Source organism: Salvelinus fontinalis, chromosome 31, assembly GCF_029448725.1.
Source record: "Salvelinus fontinalis isolate EN_2023a chromosome 31, ASM2944872v1, whole genome shotgun sequence".
Lineage (NCBI taxonomy): Eukaryota > Metazoa > Chordata > Actinopteri > Salmoniformes > Salmonidae > Salvelinus > Salvelinus fontinalis.
Window position 1 is genome coordinate 33766697 of NC_074695.1, and position 18358 is coordinate 33785054.

Consider the following 18358-nt stretch of genomic DNA (forward strand, 5'->3'; position numbering starts at 1 on the left):
CCATGCCCACCACCTAAACCCCAATTTGATCCAGAAAAACCCCTGGTCTGTCTGAGCCCTTCTCAGAGAGGGTGTTTGTGTTCATCTAATACACAGGTATCACCGCCACCCTCTAACTTCACCTTGTTAAGCGAATGAGGGGGAAACAACAGAACATCTTTGAATCTGTCTTGTCTCTTTAAGTGACTTTACTTACTACATTACATGGATGTAGGTTATACAATGTATTGTTGACAGTGAACAGTCATGTTAAAGGATATTTTAGTATTTCAGCTTTTAACAAGGTATTGGCTTGTGTTGGTCTATCACTAATTATTTCTATTTGAACACACACTAGTCAAAACACACTTAAAGGCCCAGTGCAGTCAAATTTAGATTTGTGTGTTTTTAAATATATTTCCACACCGAGGCTGGAATAATACTGAAATTATGATAATGTCCCTTTTTAGTGTAGTTTGAGAAGGACACCTGAAATTACAGCCTGTTTTGGTCTGATGAGGTTTTGGCCTGCCTGGTGACAGCACCAGGTGGGCAAGTAGTTAATAGACCAATAAGGAGTTCCAAACTACTGCCAATAACAGCTAGTTTTCTGTTTTGTTTTCCTCTCCCCACTCAGACCACTCCCAGACAGTCCTAGAAAAATTATTGCTTAATTCTTTGCTAAAAAGCTGTCTTTCTGACCATTTGAATTAAAAACAATCACAGTAAGGATTTGATATTGAGAACGGCTGCATTGGACCTTTTAACACACATTGCAGTCATCTGAAAGAGTTTGGTACAGGAACACTACCAGGCTTCCATTTCATTCTGCAATCTGGAAAGACAAGCAAGGTTGAAAGCAAAGGGGATACCTAGTCAGTTGTACAACTGAATGCATTCAACTGAAATGTGTCTCCGCATTTAACCCAACCCCTCTGAAGCGCTAGCCATGGACATAAACACAGAGTTGAACTGAAATCGGGGCTCACCTTGGCTGGCCCTGGGTCCCGGGTGCGCACAGTCACACGCAGTTTGTTGACCTGAGTCTCCGCCATGTCTGCCCTCTCCTCTGCGTTGTCCAGCTCATGAACCATCTTCCTGTACTTAGTGACGTTACAGTTCACCTGCTCCTCCTAGTGGGGCGAGAGGGAAATTACTTAATATTACAAAATATGTCAATTTATTGTTCAGTAATGGTAAGAAATTGTTGGTTCAGATGGGCTGTTGTGTGTGACTGAAGAGAACCTATAATACTCACCGCCTCCTCAGCCAGCCTCTTGTAGCTCTTGACTTTAGCCTGCAGCTTGTCAATGAGCTCCTGCATCCTCAGCAGGTTCTTCCTGTCCTCCTCAGCCTGAACAAACGGCAACAAACACTCAATGGACTGTCAAGGCATCTACTACCTTAATTGTCCTCAATCATCTGATGCAGTGAAAGTGGTCCATTACTGCTTTTATTCTTCTGGTTTAACTACAACTTGTTGCTATGAAATGGGGGTACTGTGTAGGTGGGCATCAGTGAAGGTTGCTGAGGGAAGGACGGCTTTAATGATGGCTGGAGTGGAGCGTAATGGAGTGAATGGAATGGTATCCAGCATGTGTTTGATACCATTTGCTCCATTCCAGCCATTATTATGAGCTGTCCTCCCCTCAGCAGCCTCCACAGGTGGGCACTGACTGCTGTGGTTGGTTACCTGGTAGGAGAGCTCCTTGACCCTCCTCTCATACTTGCGTACTCCCTTCTGAAACTCTTCGCTCTTCTTCTGCTCACACAACAGCTCACTCTCCAGATCCCTCACCTGTGGGTCACAGAGGTCGGTCAGTTAGCCATTCATTGATGTTGTGCTGTGTGAATTCCATTACGCCAATATACATTTTATTAAATGTTTAAGGGATTTGCTTTTTTGAAAAGTGAGGCAATCTAACCCCCCCTCAAAAGTAGACCTTGTTAAAATACTATAGAAACCTTGCAACCTAATCATGAGATTTTAGCCTCTTGGGAAGGCTAGAAGATGCATAGTTCAGCCATAATCAAAGATTAAGTTGTGCATCTTTTTGCTGGAAGCACGAGGACATTATTTTTGCTCTAATTGTACAATTGTTCAGTAGAATGTTTACAATTTCAGAAGTGAAGACATTTAATTGAATTTGCATGGCTATATTCGCTTTAACGTGAACCTCACCCTGATCTCCAGCTTCTGGATCTGTTTCTTCCCTCCTTTGAGGGCGATCTGCTCTGCCTCATCCAGCCGGAGCTGCAGGTCCTTGATGGTCTGCTCCATGTTCTTCTTCATCCTCTCCAGATGAGAGCTGGTGTCCTGCTCCTTCTTCAGCTCCTCTGCCATCATGGCCGCCTGGACAGGAGATGAGAGGGAATATCATAACCCTAGTTTCAAAATGGACTGGATTTGTTGCCCCTTAACACAATTAAGGCATTGAATATTGTGAGATCAGGGGGTCACTCTCTAGGTAACTCACATCTGTGATGGCCTTCTTGGCTTTTTCCTCTGCATTACGGCACTCCTGTCCTGCCTCATCCACCTCCCCAGCCAGCATGGACAGGTTACTCTCCAGCTTTTTCTTATGGTTGATCAGGCTTGTGTTCTGTTCAAGCAGAATAAAATACTAGGGTTTCTGTGTGGCTAAGATATATCCAACAATCCTGTAACAATGTACACATTCTTCAAACCTGTCATCCTCTCATCCATCCCATGTCAGGCCCTAACCAGCCAGTTCCCTGAGGCGTCTCCTACCTGGGCATGCAGCAGGTTGACTCTCTCAGTGGCCTCCAGCAGTTCATGTTCGGCCATCTTGCGTCCGCGGTCAGTCTGCTCCACCACGGTGCATAGCTCCTGCACCTCGGCCACCAGCAGGTTGTTCCTGCGCTCCGTCAGGCCCCAGTGCTCCTTCAGCTCCTCATTCTGGTGGATGCGGTCGTCCAACTCCAACTGCAGGTCCTGTAGACCCCATCAGACGACAGTGGTTAATGGTCACTGAACAAATGGTTTATTAATAACGATTCATGTAATTCTTGCCTATTTTTTTTCTTTAGTTTTTTGCTAAAAAAGTTGTAGTTCCAGTAGTTAGCTACACAGCAAAAAAACAAACTACTGAAAACACTATCTAAATTTGATTTGAGTTCAACTACCAGTGGTATAAAGTACTTATTTGAAAATACTTTAAAGTACTACTTAAGTAGTTGTTTGGGGGTCTACTATTTCTATTTTTTTACAACTTTTACTCCCATACGTATATGTTGGGATATGTACTTTTTTACTCCCATACAGTTTTCCCTGACACCCAAAAGTACTTGTTACATTTCGAATGCTCAGGCAGGACAGCCATATTGTTCAATTCACGCACCTATCAATATAACGTTTCATCATCCCTACTGCCTCTGATCTGGCGGGGGGGGGTTTAGATGTTCATACTATGGATCATTTAACTATTTGATTTGGAATTTTAAGAACGCTTTGGGTATAATTATTCTTTTTTTTAAATAAAATATTGCATTTGGCTTTAGCCCATAGTCGCATTGAATAACACATTCATAAATGGCAAAAAAGACAGTCAAAAAATAAATCCTAAGGAATAAGGTTTTGAAGTGTCTGTCTTATATATCTAAGAGGTATAGAAAATAATTAAAAAAAATTTTTTTTTACACATATAACCCCTTATTTTTGTTGCCACAAAAGATATTTGTTCCATACTTCGATTTGTTTGTATGGGTTACATTCAGATGAGTCCTGTGACATTTGTGGGAGTCGTAGAGCAAAATGGAGAACACCATCGGGTTTGAGAGTCTTCCCTGTCCATGGAGTTTGGACACTAGACGTTTTCGTGAGAAGACCATTTTTTGGGATGTCTCATGGTCTGACAAACACCGCTGTAGCTCGGCCACCTTGCACCGCAAATGTGGAAGGATGACATAGGAGGATGTGGTGGATTGAGACGCAGCCCATGCAAACCTGATATCTCCAGTTTAAACTGATAGATATTGATGGAGATTTCTTTTATGTTACTCAGATTGAGACATGGGTGCATCAATAGACTTAAGGATTATAAGAAGATACTTTTAGACTTTTACTCAAGTCATATTTTACTGGTTGACTTTCACATGAGTTAATTTCTATTAGGGTATCTTTACTGTTACTCAAGTATGACAATTTAGTCATTTTCCACCACTCATCTTCCACCAAGCTACTGCAGAATGTAGTTAAATTACTAGTTGAACTACATGCTTACTAGCTGAACTACTCCAACACTTGTTCTCTCCCCTATCTTAAGATGAATGCATTAATTGTAAGTCGCTCTGGATAAGAGCATTTGATAAATGTCTAAAATGTTAAATATCTACCCTAAGTATGAATTGTGTTTCCTTACACGTGTTGTTTGTGTGACAAATCTATGACAATGTTGATAACTTAAAAGCATGAATTGTGTTAGTGCTCCACTGGCCTTAATCTGACCCTGCAGGTGGTGCAGTAGTCTCTGGGACTCAGCAGCATGGCGGTTGGCATGGTTCAGCTGGACCGCCATCTCGTTCATGTCTCCCTCCATCTTCTTCTTCAGCCGTACCGCCTCGTTCCTGGACCTTGCCTCGGTCTCCAGGGTTGTCTGCAGGGATTCCAGGGAGCGCTGGTGGTTCCGGCTGCAGGAAAAGTGACAAATAGACTGCTTAGAGAGAGGAGCATAAAACACCATCATGAATAATGACAAATCTGTGCTGCTTTTAAAAGCATACTGGAAAACTATCATGAGTCCTTACCGGAGGCTGTCAATTTCCTCGTCCTTTTCGGCTATCTTCCTGTCGACCTCAGTCTTGAACTGGTTCAGCTCCAGTTGGACATGTAGGGTCTTGCTCTCCTCATGCTCAAGGGTGCCCTGACTCGGAGCAATAGAACAGTGTCACATTTAGCGGAGTTACAGGGTCACACCAACCTAGATCACTCCTCTCAGGTTTCCACTGGTCTCTCTGTACCCTTGTGGTAAGAATAGACACTTTCCAACCACAGTCAGTTCTGTGTGCTCACCTCAGCTTCCTCCAGAGCAGCCTTGATGTCACTCTTCTCGACATCCAGAACCACCTTCATCCTCTCCAGCTCGTGGATGGTCTTCCCACCCTGGCTGATCTGGTCAGCTAGGTCAGCTATCTCCTCTGGGGAAACAATTAACACACTGGGTTAGATAGACAGGCCTTTGTTCACTCTTGTGACGTTTATTAGCATTGTCTTTAGACAGGTGGCGTCACTCCTACGACCACGCTCGTCCCTCAAACGACAATGGTTTATTGGTATTATTTAGAGCAGTGTTTACCTTGCAGGGTCTTGTTTTCCCGTTTGAGTGTCTCCAGGTGGTCTATGGCCTCCTCGTAGGAGTTCTTCAACTTGAAGAGTTCAGTGCTCAGGCTGCGAGACTCCTTCTGAGAGCTCTCCAGCTCTGACTGGCAATCCTCATACTTCTGCCTCCACTCTGACAGCACCTGCAGCATTTTACATTGTCAGTACTCATGTTTATGACTTATTGTGCAAAAGGGTTGTCATGCAAATGTGAAAATCCTTCTTTTGACAACTTACTAACTACTAATGCTTATGGGCTCACTGCTTACCTTGTCAAAGTTGCGTTGTCTCTTGTCCAGGGCAAGTGCAGCAGCATTGGAGCGCTCCAGGTCCACCATCAGCTCTTCGATTTCGGTCTGCAGACGGTGCTTGGTTTTCTCCAGAGAGGAGCATTTGGCATGAGATTCCTCCACTGCCTCTTCAGTGTTCTGCAGACGCACCGCCAGCTTCTTCCTTTAAGGTCACAGTCAGGGGTTAACATGAAAGTTTATCAGAAGAGCAATAAGCCAGTATTGTTCAAAAGCTTTTTTCACGCTCATTTATGTAGACAAACGGATCATTTGAGAGCATCAGACTTACTTTGCTTCCTCCAGCTCCTCAGTCCTCTGGATGGCATCGATCTCATACTTGGTCCTCCACTGAGCCACCTCAGCGTTGGCCTTGACTAGGGCCTGCTGCAGCTCAGACTTGGCGTCCTGCTCCTGCTCATACTGCTCCCTAAGCAGGTCACAGTCATGTCTGGAGGACTGGAGGGCATGGGCCAGGGCATTCTTAGCCTGGGACAGACGAGGAAGAAATCACATCATTCATATTCTTGTTATGGGGTCCGACAGGAAAAAGCCTTTAATCTTTTTAATTTTTACATATCAGGTTGATCACTTAATGTTTTACTTAAGTGTGACCTCTGACCTTGTTCTCCTCCTCCAGCAGTTTTTTCAGTTCCTCCGTGTTCTGGCTGAAGGAGATCTTGGTGCGCTGCAGCTGACTGACCATAGCCTCCCGCTCCTCCAGCCTACGGCTGTACTCAGCTACATACAGAGAAGACAGAGAGAGAGAAACATTTGGTGATTTTCCCAAGGTCGGTTGACCTTCTGTCATGCCGTGCCATGGCCCATGTGACCCTTACAGCTCTCAGTGACAGCGCAGGCTCTCTGGTTGCTGATGTCAGTCAGTTGTCTCTGGAGCTCCTCTACTTTGGCCCGGGCCTCGTTCATCTGATCCTCATACAGATGACACATCTTCTCTATGGTAGCCTGTTATTAAGCAAAACTCTGCCTTAGCATACATGACATAACACTCAGTATTTTCTAACTTCTCATACTGTTGCAGGCCATCCCAACTAGCCTTGTGTCTGGGACACTGAGGAGGCCGCAACATCTCAGTGACCAGGCGAACCCTCTCTCCCCCTCACCTTGGACTTGGCGAGGCGCTCCAGGTTAGAAGCCAGGTCCTCTGCTTCCATCCTGTACTCCGCCTTCTCCTTCTCCAGCTTCTGTTTGACGCGCTGTAGCATATCAATCTGCCCGCCCAGCTCTGCCATGCTGTCAGCGTGCTTCCTCCTCAGGGCGGCCGCTGTGGCCTCGTGGTGAAGCCCCGCCTCCTCCAAGTCTCTCCGCATCTTCAGGAAGTCCTGCTCGCGCTTCTTGTTCATGGCGATCTGGGCGGCCGAGGCCCCGCCTGCCTCCTCCAGCCTCTCGCTCAGTTCCTCCAGCTCCCGGGACACGTCGCCACGCTGTTTTTCTGCCTTGGTCCTCCACTGCCTCTCCGCCTCCAACTCCTCCTCCACTTCCTCGATACGAGTCTGAGGGAGAGGCAGGGTAACATTTACATGAGCAATTTAGTAACATACCTTATCCTCCAATGGAGATGTCTTTATAAGTGCTAAATGTCCTTTTATCTTCTGTACTTTGTTGTTTTTGATTACATGTACATAGATGATGTGATGCATTATAGATGACTCCAAAGGAAATACTCTACCACATTTAACTATGACCGCATTTATTGTTTAAAAACTGGTGGTCCACAATGTGGCTATTAAAATCTTTTTTTTTTCGTATTGTCAACTATTGTATCATTGTGGAGTGATGCTTTAATACATTTTTCTAACTAACTTTACAAAATAAGAGCATGTAGAGGCATATAGATAGACATACTTGCAATTCCTTCATTTTCTTTTGGAGTTGAATGACTAGGGCTTGCTCATCTTCCACCTTAGAACTGAACTGACTCATTTCAAAGTCTTTTCTGTACAGGGAGAGATGGTGAGGAGTCAGAAATAGACAGTACAAAAAATATTTAACATAGATAAACATTTCACTGTAAAATGCTGATACGTGATTCATTTGCAGACTAATTGACAGTCAGTAAGTAGTTTATTTATACTTGGTCAGTTAACAAGGATTTCACAGACCACTTAAGGCCTTATTAACTAACAGATTGAAGAGATGATTCTCACTTCTTGAGTTTCTCCTCCAGCTGCTGCTTGTCATTCTCCAGGTCCATGACAGACTCCATGGACAGCTTCAGATCCCCCTCCAGCTTACGCTTGACCCGCTCCAGATCCATACGCACCTTCTTCTCCTGCTCCAAGGAACCTTCCAACTTGGAGGGGGGGGGGTTACATCAGTATAACATATCGCTATGTGCTTAACTAAGGAGATAGTTAGGTTACTGTTTGAGGTGAAAGTGTGTATTTTTCATGCCCCTTTACTCACATCGTCCACTTGCTGCTCCAGCTTGACCTTGGCCTTGCTCAGAACGTTGCCCTTGTCCTCCTCAATCTGCAGGTCAGTCAGGGCCTGCTGGTGGGCCTCCTGCAGAGCCGCCTTCTCCTTGGTCAGGCTCAGGATGGACTCGTCCACAACACCAATTTCCTCCATCAGGTTCTTCACCTGAGGAAAGACGGGGAACAAACAATGTGGAACAAATATAATATATCAGAAGAAAAGGAAATATACCAGCAATGTGAGAAATAATCTCTGAAATATAATATACACAGTACAGTAAATTGACTGCCCAGGTAAAACCAAGAGGTTTACAGAAATGCTGAATAATGTCTCTGCAAGCAGTGAGCCACCATTCCCCTGCTCACCTTGTTCTCTGTGACATGTCTCTCCTTCTCCACCTTGGCCAGGGTGATCTCCAGGTCGTCGATATCCTTCTTCAGCTCTGCACACTCGTCCTCCAGCTTGCGTTTCTTGGCAGTCAGGCTGGCGTTCATCTCCTCCTCGTCTTCCAGTCTCTCCATCAGCTCTTTGATCTTGGCCTCCAGCTGCAGCTTGGCCTTGATCAGCAGGTCACAGCGGTCTTCTGCATCTGCCATGTTGTCCTGCTCCTGAGGTCAGGGGTCACACAGAGACTTCCTGTTTAGTACTTCCCCTTAGCATCTCTTATCTTGATTTATTGCCTAATTGTCTCTGGTTGAATCTTAGTAAAAGTCCACATTAATCTTGTCTCATCATATTGTCTTCATCTTTACTAATCCTGTCTCATTAATCCTCTTAATGCTATTCCGTTGTACAGTGTGTTCTCTGATCTCATCTGTAAACACTCACTGCCTGCAGCTGCAGGGCCAGGTCGTTCTTCTCCTGGATCAGGGCCACCTGTCTCTCCTCCACCTCCTTGCGCTTGGTCTCTGACTTGTCAAACGCCTCCTTCAGCTTGGCAAACTCCTCCTTGAGGGCGGCCAGCTCCTTCTCGGCCGTGGCACTCCTCAGGAGAGGCCGGAGCTTGAAGAACAGCATCATCCATGGCCAGTTCTTCACCTCTGCAAATGCACGGATGTTCCACTGGATCACCTCTATAGCCTCTCTGTGGAGGTAGAGGGGGAAGGCATTCAGGGTTACACAGAGGTGAATGATTTGTGTGCACTAAGGTGATGAAGTAAGTTGTATTTTCCGAATTACCTTTTAAGACTGAACAAAGGAAAGGGAAAATACTTCAACATATGCCTGATTTGATTAGGGATAGAGAAGTGAGAGGATAACACATTTAAAGTGTGTATTAGTAGAGCTTTTTGGAAATAGGCTGTGAAGCAGTATACCATTAAGGTAGCTAGAATTCTTTGTCCTATGGCTTTCCACCCGTACACTTGTGTCCAATGAACTGGTCATGGTGGGCTGGTGGCGTGGTCCAGATTCCTCCCTTCCTCCTGTTCTAAATTAGATCTGTGTGTGCCCTGCTTACCAAATATGGCCCAGCGAGCGCCGGTCATTGGATCATTTGCTTTACAATAGCGGGTGCTATGACACAGCAAGCATTCCAGCCGGGGAAATAAATCAATAGTGAATCCCAGGAAAAACAAGGCAGAGACTCACTGTGGGCCAGACAAAGGTCAGGTAGAGGTCCTTTATCTGAAACTCCAGCCCTCTGTGAAACCGAAGACTTAATCCCTTATCACCTGACCAGTTATTCCAGCTATGTGGGGGCTCTGAACTCCAGGCTCCATGGACAAAAGGGGGCCGGGGGAGAATGCGTTATTATTAATACGAGGCTGGGCTGGAGGACATGACAGCTGCTGTTACTGATCTTTAAGGGCCATGTGTCAACCCCTCCTGTTTTTGTAAGCACCATTTGCACCCGGAGGTTATAACGGGCTATTTCCACCAGGACCACACACACACACAATGTAAAGCAAGCAAGTGCTGACACACGCTTGCCACACTCCACGCATGCCACGTACATACCGACAAACCTGAGGGCAAATACACACACTAACCCACACAGTCCCCATACAAAACACTACTAAATAACCTTGTCAATAAAAATGTTTTGGGTTCGGCCTGAAAACTCAACACAGCAGTCCCAGTGGAAACGCCTGACCTGTGATTGCCTACCTCTTGTCCATCATCTTGCGTCTCTCCATCCTCATGAGTTTGCCCCGCAGCATAGCCTGCAGCATGGTAAGGATCTCCGATAGCCTTTCATCCCTCATGTCCTCCAGCAGGCCCAGCAGCCCTGCCTTGAAAAACACCTGAGGACACCCAGACCATACTGTCAGTTATAGTGGATCTCTCGAAGTCTGCCCCCATACACATGAACATACTGTCTGTTTCTGTCAACAACCAATGAGGAGTGGCCATACTATAAGCTTCAGCCCCAACACAAGGGACACCTGGAGATGAGATCTCAAAACGCAAGGATATCTCTCAGCTGCAAACTCATCCAGGTGCACTAGTGCCAGTCATACAGTATCCACCTTGGTTTTTCCAAACTTGTACTGGGTGTGGTCTATGTCCAGGGAGCCCAGCAGCTTCTCCACAGCCTTCCTGCTGTCCACAAAGGAGTTCTCTGGGATCGCCATGGGGTTCAGGATACGATAGCTGCACAAGACAGAACACACAGCAGGGAAGACAAAGAAAGTCATTTATTCTGCACATATTGCCATTTTGATAACGAAACGGTCCACACGTGTTTTGCTGCGTTCACAATGGCAGTCCAATTCTGATATTGTTTTTCTCCGCAAATTGGTCTTTTGACCAATCACATCAGATCTTTTCACATCAGATCTTTTTCAGAGCTGATCTGATTGGTCAAAAAAAACAATTAGTTACAAAAAGATCAGAATTAGGCTTCCTGTCAAAATACAGCCTTTGTGTCTCTGTATGTTAAAGTTCAACATTGTCCAGAGAGGTGCTGTGCCCACCGTTGTTTGAACTCTGCATATAGGATCCGGTTAGGGAAGCCCTTCCTGCAGATACGGATTCCCTCCAGTACTCCGTTACACCGCAACTGGTGGAGGACCTGGAATGGGTCCAAGCCCCCTGGGATAAAGAGGACAGAAAGAATCAATCTTACAGCACTGAGACACCTAGCAGCAGAGATGGAGCCAACGGTGACAAGGTGAAGTCAGTTGTATTAAAGCTTTAGATATGTCATAATCCATTACCTGGAGTCTTTGACTCATTGGGGATAATGCATCGCACAAAGTGAGGCTGGGTGCTGCGTAGGTTGGCCATCAGTTTGTTCAGATTTTCCTGCAAATGGGCAGATTAGCAGAAAGTGGGTATGATTTATAATTCAATCAGCAAGTAAAGTGTCTTAGTTGATAAATCCCACATCCTTTTGATCCAATCCTGTACCTCACCTGAAACAACGTGTTGAGCGAACATTACATTAAGGAAGTGAGGGTGCTCTTCTCCAAGGTGTGTCTTACCTCATCCTCGTTCTCAGTCAGAGGCATGAAAGAGTGGAGGTAGCACAGACTTAAAGTGATGTTCATGAGTTGAGTTACCTAAACATCACTGCAAGTCTTAACTACTTCCCTCTTAAGTCAGGCACGTCACCGTGACTTCAGGAACACAGAGCACATTTAAATACTTCCCTTCTTCTGATCTTTACTAAACAATACGACACTTAGACACACTCTCTTGTAAGGCCCGTCTGTCTCTACCTCACTCTTACACACCTTGTGAAGCTGTGACACAGTCTGGAAGGAGCCCCCTTTCTTCCTCTTTCCTTTGGCCTCGGTCTTTGGATCAGCAGCTGGAAGATCAAACCGTGGATCATGAGGACTTCATTTCCCCATTTACTGTAGTTTCACTTTCAAATATGTGAAGATATAAAGTTGAAAAAATACCTGCATCACTACTGATGAAGTTCTCAAAGAGGCTTGCCAACAGTTTGTTAGATGACTTCTGGAAGCAGGTGACGACTGTCTCATTTAAGGGGTCTTTGTTTTTGTCCAGCCATCCACTGATGTTGTATGGTACCTGGAGAGGGGTGGAGAGAGAGGGAGGGTCAATGATGACATCAACAGATTTGTATAGAAGTAAATGTCTCAAATGAACCGTGGGTAGAAACACACCCATTCCACACACAACAGCAGACTGGAACACTTACCACTCCTGCATAGTGCACCAGCTCAAAGTGGGTCTCATATTTGCGTTTCTTGTCAAGCCGTGGCTTGAGGAAGTTGGGAGACTTGCCCACGTGGTTGTCATACAGCTTGGTCTTAAAGCTGACATCAGTGGCCTTTGGAAACATGCATTCTTCCTCCAGGATGGACAGTATGCCCATGGACTGCAGGAAACACACAAACAATATATCACACACACATACAACCCCCCCAACATCGGCAGTTCCTTCAGCTCTAGCCCCTTATTTGAATGGCTGAGACAACAGACACACACCTTCTCTATGAGGTTGATACAGGCTTGTAGATCCAGGCCAAAGTCTATAAAGGTCCAGTCAATCCCCTCCCTCTTATACTCCTCCTGCTCCAGGATGAACATGTGGTGGTTGAAATACTGTTGCAGTTTCTCATTGGTAAAGTTGATACACAGCTGCTCAAAGTTGTTAAACTTGAGAGGAGAAAGGAGAGATGGGGGGGGGGGGGTAGAAAAGAAGGATAGGTTTATGAGCTGAAACAGTCTGGAGAAAGACTATATCAAATCATGCAGAGTTTGGTCAGAAGCAGGCTTTATAATGTGTAGGCCTACCGCGAAGATCTCAAACCCTGCAATGTCCAGCACACCGATGAAGAACTGGCGAGGCAGTGCCGTGTAGAGGCTCTTGTTAATCCGGCCCACCATCCACTTGAACATGCGGTCGTAGGTGGATTTGGCTAGAGCACCAACTGAATAGTTCACCTACACAAAGGAAACATAGCTGTTACAGTATATCACAGACTCAGAAAACAATATTGGAAATGTGAATAATATTTGCTTTAAGTCCATAATACCTTCTTGTTCTACAGGTGTTTTACAGAGACAGAGAAAGAGAGCTCACCTGCTCAACAGTCTGGCCCTTGATGATGTACTCGTTCCCCACTTTGACCCGAGGGTGCAGCAGTCCTTTGATGAGGTCAGCTGAACTGATCCCCATCAGGTAGGAGGCTTTGTCAGCACCTGAAGAGCAAAGCACATACATACCCACTGTATGTATTGGGTGGTGTTCTATATTGACACTGTTAAGAGTAAATATATTCTATTCATGTTTCATTAAGTAAATGGAATTGGGGACTCACTTTCAGTGCCGTCAGCTTCTGCTTGCTCCTCTCTCTGAACCGTCTTGAACTTCATGTTGCCAAAGTGCATGATGGCCCCCACTATTTTATAGCAGCCATACTTCTCCTCAAGAGTGAAGCCCAGACTGTCCATAGCATGCTGAGGGAGGGGTCAGGGAGGGAGAGAGACAGAGAGTTAGGAGAAAACAGACAGTATAGAGAGACACACAATAGAGTTGGAACTCAGCATAGCAGAGAGAAGGAAAGAGCATTCGTAGAAAGAGGCAGAGCTTACATCTGTGGCCAGCAGTTCCTCTTCGTCATTCATGTTCTCCACTTTTGTCACACCCTGGGAGCAAAAGTGGTAGTCGAAGGGATTGGTGGAAATCAACAAAATGTCTGGAAGATCAACGAGAAGACATCATGTTAAAGGCATTGGACACTTGGAGAACTCTGAACTGATAAAACTATTGGGATAGATATTTTCTCATTTAATGTATCCATTGCTAAATATGCCCTTAGCTGTGATCTTTGGTTATAGCCTTCCAATACCTTGAAGCTCTGGTTTCTTGTGAGATAAAATCTGGTAGTAGATATGGTAGCTCCTCTCTTCAGGCTGCTGAAAGACTACTCTGGACTTCTCCAGAAGATCTACAAATGGTGACAGTGCAGAGGAGGTTTGCATTGGCCTGGAGGAAAACTGTTGGATGTGAAAAACTAAATTCTACATGGTGTGATGTCAGACAGCTTACATATGTCAATATCAGCAGAGGCCAGTTTCCCTGTAGGACCGAAGTGGATCCTGATGAACTTGCCCTAAGTCGAGAGAGATTCATAACACAAACACACATTCTTATCCATTCTACTCAGAAGAGATGTTGAGTCAATCTGTGTAGTGATAAATGACATTACACTCACAAATCGGGAGGAGTTGTCGTTCCTCAGTGTTTTGGCATTACCAAAAGCCTCCATGGCTGGGTTAGCCGCAATGATCTGGTCCTCTAAGGTACCCTGGGGAAGTAAAAGATGTGTGACTTGATGCCAATTGCTGTAAGGATGGCAACATGATTTTAAGGAAAGCACAAGGTGATTTTTCTCACTGATTGTCGTGTGACGAGATAATGTATTAGAGGGGGAGAAATGGACTTCCAAATAGGAATAATGTGTAATATGATGATGGAAGGAGGATAAAAACACATCTGGGTAAAAGTCAAAAAACAAAATAGGGTATCAACTTAGATGGTCAAATAAAAAGACAGTTGCAAAAAGTAACTGGATACTGTAGGGCGAAAAGGATGGAATAAAAAGGGATTACAAAAAACAGGCATGTTTTGGGACAAGGAAGTCTGCAGGATCAGGGAGACAAACAGCAAAGGTAACTCTTTGGTTTGCAAACCAGGGAAAGCCAGGGGGGAAACTTTAGGCTAGCTACAGGTAAAATACACACAACCAGTAGTTATCAAAGTCAAATATAACAAGCCTGTCCAAAAAAAAAAAGAAAAAAAAAAAGGAATGAAAGATGAAAAAGGGTTTAGGTTGAAAAAAGGGTGGGAGAATGTTCAAATCTGGGAAGCTCTCTGCCTTACTCCTTTCTTGGCTGCATCACCCAGGGCTGCTACAATGGCAAAATACTGAATTACACGTTTCGTGTTGACTGTTTTGCCAGCACCGGATTCTCCGCTGGGAGTGGTAGACAAAAATGTATTTCAAAAATATCAACATAATTATCATGAAAATGTATGTACCACACTCTGACAAGAGTGTTTCCATCAGCACAGTAAATACTGTAATGCAAGAGGCCCTTGGAAGGGAAGTCGAAACCTAAATAATAAGCGCCAACTAAATGCTTTTGGAGGGAGTATGAATTGTATGTTGTGTGAATTGTAACAATTGATTAGAATAAATACAAATTTGTAGAAAACACATTTCAGTTATTTGAAAACAAATACAGGCGTGTCAATCTAGTGGCAGCGTTAGAATAGAGCAGTGCTTTGACTTACGTGATGAGCATGGATTGATTCTCACAATCTATTAAGAGAACATATTGCCCAGAGTTAGCAGAAAAATCAGTATTTTTAGGCATTGTGTAAGCACTGAACATATTTTATCTAAATGTAGAACATGGATTCTTAATTCCAAAATGACACAGCTTCTATGTTTAGAGTGTGTATTGAGACCAAAGACTGTATTGGTTGAGACTTACTGCGCAACATATCATTGTAGGCGTTGTCAGCGATGGCGTAGATATGGGGCGGGGTCTCATTGCGCCTCTTGCCTTTGTAGGCAGCGATCACATCAGACGAATAGACGGGAAGATACTTATATGGGTTGATTGTCACACAGAACAACCCAGAGTAGGTCTGCAGAGAGAGATGAGATGAGAGAAAGAAAGAGATGACAGACAAATTGGTTGTGCGAGAGATATAGACAAGGAGAGAGAGTTAAACAGAAAGGAAATTAAATAAATAAAAGTATCATGAAACGCAAAAATAAATAGGCCACATATAGAGTGTGAGACACAGGGAGAGTCTCACTGGTTCAGAATAGCCTCAGTTTATCCTCCCCTCTACGGTGTGATGTACAGAACCGCCACTCACATAGATCATCCACATACTGTAGCGCCTGGTGAGGTTGAAAAGCACAGAGGCTTCATTGAGGTTGGTCAGCATGGCCATGTCCTCAATCATGTCAAACTTCGGAGGGTTTGTCTGCTGAATGTCATCCTCTTTCACAACCAGAGTCTTTGAAAGAGAAGGGGGAAAAACAACAGTGTACGTCTATAGTCAATTCATACAGTAGGTAGGTGATAATATATCACTTAATTCAAGGGATTTAAAGCACTACTGTACCACATCATATTCAACTTTTGGTACTAACATTTCATATACATTCTATTAGGTCTGCGAAAAAATATATAACAGTCCGTGCACTTCAGAACAAAGAGAAGTATTTTTGGATTTAGCTACTGTATATCATGGACTTAATGAGGTCAGTTTCAACAAGTGCTGAAGAGAAGAGTCAGTATTATGATATCACTTTCTGCCATATTAACTACAAGACAAGTGCTCAAACTATCCTTATTATGTTGTATTCAACCCAACAACTAGCTGACCAACCCTTCCATCTTTGGTCTCCACAGTGGCTTTGTCACCATCCAGTACTTTGACTTCCACCTCGATGTAAGCCTCCTTCTCATCCGGGATCCAGACTCGTTTTGTACCTGAGCAAAATAATAGAAAGTTTATGGCATTTAGAGGGGCAAAAACTTAACAAAAAATGTGTACCATCAAAACTTGCAAAAAATCTCATGGTCGGCTTTCATATGTTTTTGTTTGTTTTTTTGTCCATAGATAGTAGTGTATGGCATGACAAATACAATTGTTGAACTGATGTGCATTTCTGACAGTTATCCTACCATCAAAAGCCAGGGTCCTGGCGGCCAAAGCCTCCAGATTGGTGAGACGTAGGAACGAGGCTGCATCCCCGAAATCTTTAGTTTCATTAAAGCGAGACATGGTGACAACTCCGCAGGAAAAAACAGCACCAACGCACCTACAATGAATAAGAGCAACAACTTAAACACATTGAAGACATGCTCAAAACTGCCGGAGACGATTTGAATTGTAATATGTGATTATCAATAGGCCTATTATTATAAAATTATGGTTAGTTGGTGCATCTGGTATACTAACCGTTGAACGCACTGTTAACGTTTAGCTAGTGAGCTAAAGTCTCTTTTATTGTCCTCCTCAAGGTCAGGGTTAGCGGGAGCTATGTCAGACATCCCCATGTGTCCCCTTCCTCAGCAGCCTATTGGCTCGGACCGTGTGCACGGACGGTCACGAATAGCAATCTGCATTTTTATCTCTTCTCAAACCTACAGTAGGCCAGTTATTTTTAAAACGGCATTGTTTTACAGAGGATTACGTCAATGTTTGACTTCATTCTGTCAATCATAAACTGTACATAGTCATCTCAACGTGCAGAAGATGTGCACGTTTACACTGTAAATCAATTGGAACAGCGGTGTTCTTTTCTGTCCATGCCATGAAACATAATGTTTTCATTCTATTTGATTATTTTTATTAGAAACATAATACGATCTGACTATGGAACAAACTTGAATCTGAATGTGCAGAAGGCCCCATCTGTGCAAAAACTGGTTGAATCAAGGTTGTTTCCGCGTAATTTCAATACAAAAACTTAATGTGATGACATTAAATCAACGTGGAATTTTTTTTTGAAAAAAGTGATAAAAGTTTCGTATTCCTGCCTGGTGCACAATGTAATTGGTATGAGCTTCAGAAGTTGACTGTGACTGTTGTGGCAATTAGAAAATATAGCTTGTCAAGATGTTACAGATTAAAGTTGACCACTAACTCATATAATGATTGACCTGGACAATAAAGACAATTCATGATGATACCATTTGGTTATCAAATAGTAATAGACAAGGCTATATATCAATGAAAGGGGGGATGACTGTAATGTTGGAAGTAGGCGTGTGAAAATAGATGGGGAAAAACTGAGCCAGTGGGAGTATACAGGGTGGGGATAATGGTGGGTTGGAGTCAGTGGGGTAAAGTACTTAAGTAAAAATACTTTAAAGTACTACTTAAGATCTTTTGGGGGGTATCTGTAGCTTGACTATTTATATTTGACTACTTTTACTTTTACTTCACTACATTCCTAAAGAAAAGAATGTACTTTTTACTCCATACATTTTACCTGACAACCAAAAGTACTCGTTACATTTTGAATGCTTAGCAGGACAGGAAAATTGATGAATTGACAAATCCACTCACTTATGAAGACAACAAATGGTCATCCCTTCTGCCTCTGATCTGGACTCACTAAACACAAATGCATCTTTTGAAAATGATGTCTGAGTGTTGGAGTGTGCCCCTGGCTATCTGTAATGATGTCTGAGTGTTGGAGTGTGCCCCTGGCTATCTGTAATGATGTCTGAGTGTTGGAGTGTGCCCCTGGCTAACCATACATTTTAAAAACAAGAAAATGGTGCTGTCTGCTTTGCTTAATGAAGGAATTTCAAAATGATTTATACTTTATACTACTTTTACTTTTGATACTTAAGT

At 43.9% G+C, this 18358-nt stretch overlaps 1 protein-coding gene across 3 annotated transcripts; it reads right to left on the reverse strand.

Moving 5' to 3' along the window:
* Positions 1 to 6: 6 nt before the first annotated feature.
* On the reverse strand, positions 7 to 17037 carry LOC129830093 (myosin-7-like). 3 transcript variants are annotated; one of them, XM_055892319.1, is made up of 42 exons: positions 16955 to 17037; positions 16678 to 16814; positions 16379 to 16482; positions 15860 to 16003; positions 15466 to 15622; positions 15263 to 15290; positions 14849 to 14942; positions 14181 to 14273; positions 14015 to 14078; positions 13815 to 13913; positions 13558 to 13661; positions 13284 to 13422; positions 13046 to 13164; positions 12757 to 12906; positions 12448 to 12618; positions 12158 to 12337; positions 11895 to 12027; positions 11724 to 11800; positions 11205 to 11292; positions 10962 to 11079; positions 10515 to 10638; positions 10153 to 10289; positions 8872 to 9127; positions 8409 to 8651; positions 8032 to 8208; positions 7773 to 7918; positions 7471 to 7561; positions 6729 to 7118; positions 6444 to 6570; positions 6227 to 6345; positions 5897 to 6093; positions 5587 to 5770; positions 5295 to 5460; positions 5012 to 5136; positions 4747 to 4862; positions 4437 to 4629; positions 2732 to 2935; positions 2457 to 2582; positions 2157 to 2332; positions 1673 to 1772; positions 1238 to 1333; positions 7 to 1112 (listed from the first exon to the last, which is right to left on the reverse strand). In XM_055892319.1, exons 2-42 carry the CDS (start codon positions 16775 to 16777, stop codon positions 852 to 854), a joined length of 5916 nt encoding a protein of 1971 aa, XP_055748294.1. In that variant the 5' UTR covers positions 16778 to 16814; positions 16955 to 17037; the 3' UTR covers positions 7 to 851. The 3 variants fall into 3 exon arrangements, with proteins under 3 accessions (XP_055748294.1, XP_055748293.1, XP_055748292.1); XM_055892318.1 differs by lacking the exons at positions 14849 to 14942; positions 15860 to 16003; positions 16379 to 16482; positions 16678 to 16814; positions 16955 to 17037 and having other exon boundaries at positions 7 to 814; positions 969 to 1112; positions 15466 to 15526; XM_055892317.1 differs by lacking the exons at positions 14849 to 14942; positions 15860 to 16003; positions 16379 to 16482; positions 16678 to 16814; positions 16955 to 17037 and having other exon boundaries at positions 15466 to 15526.
* Between the last annotated feature and the right edge of the window lie 1321 nt (positions 17038 to 18358).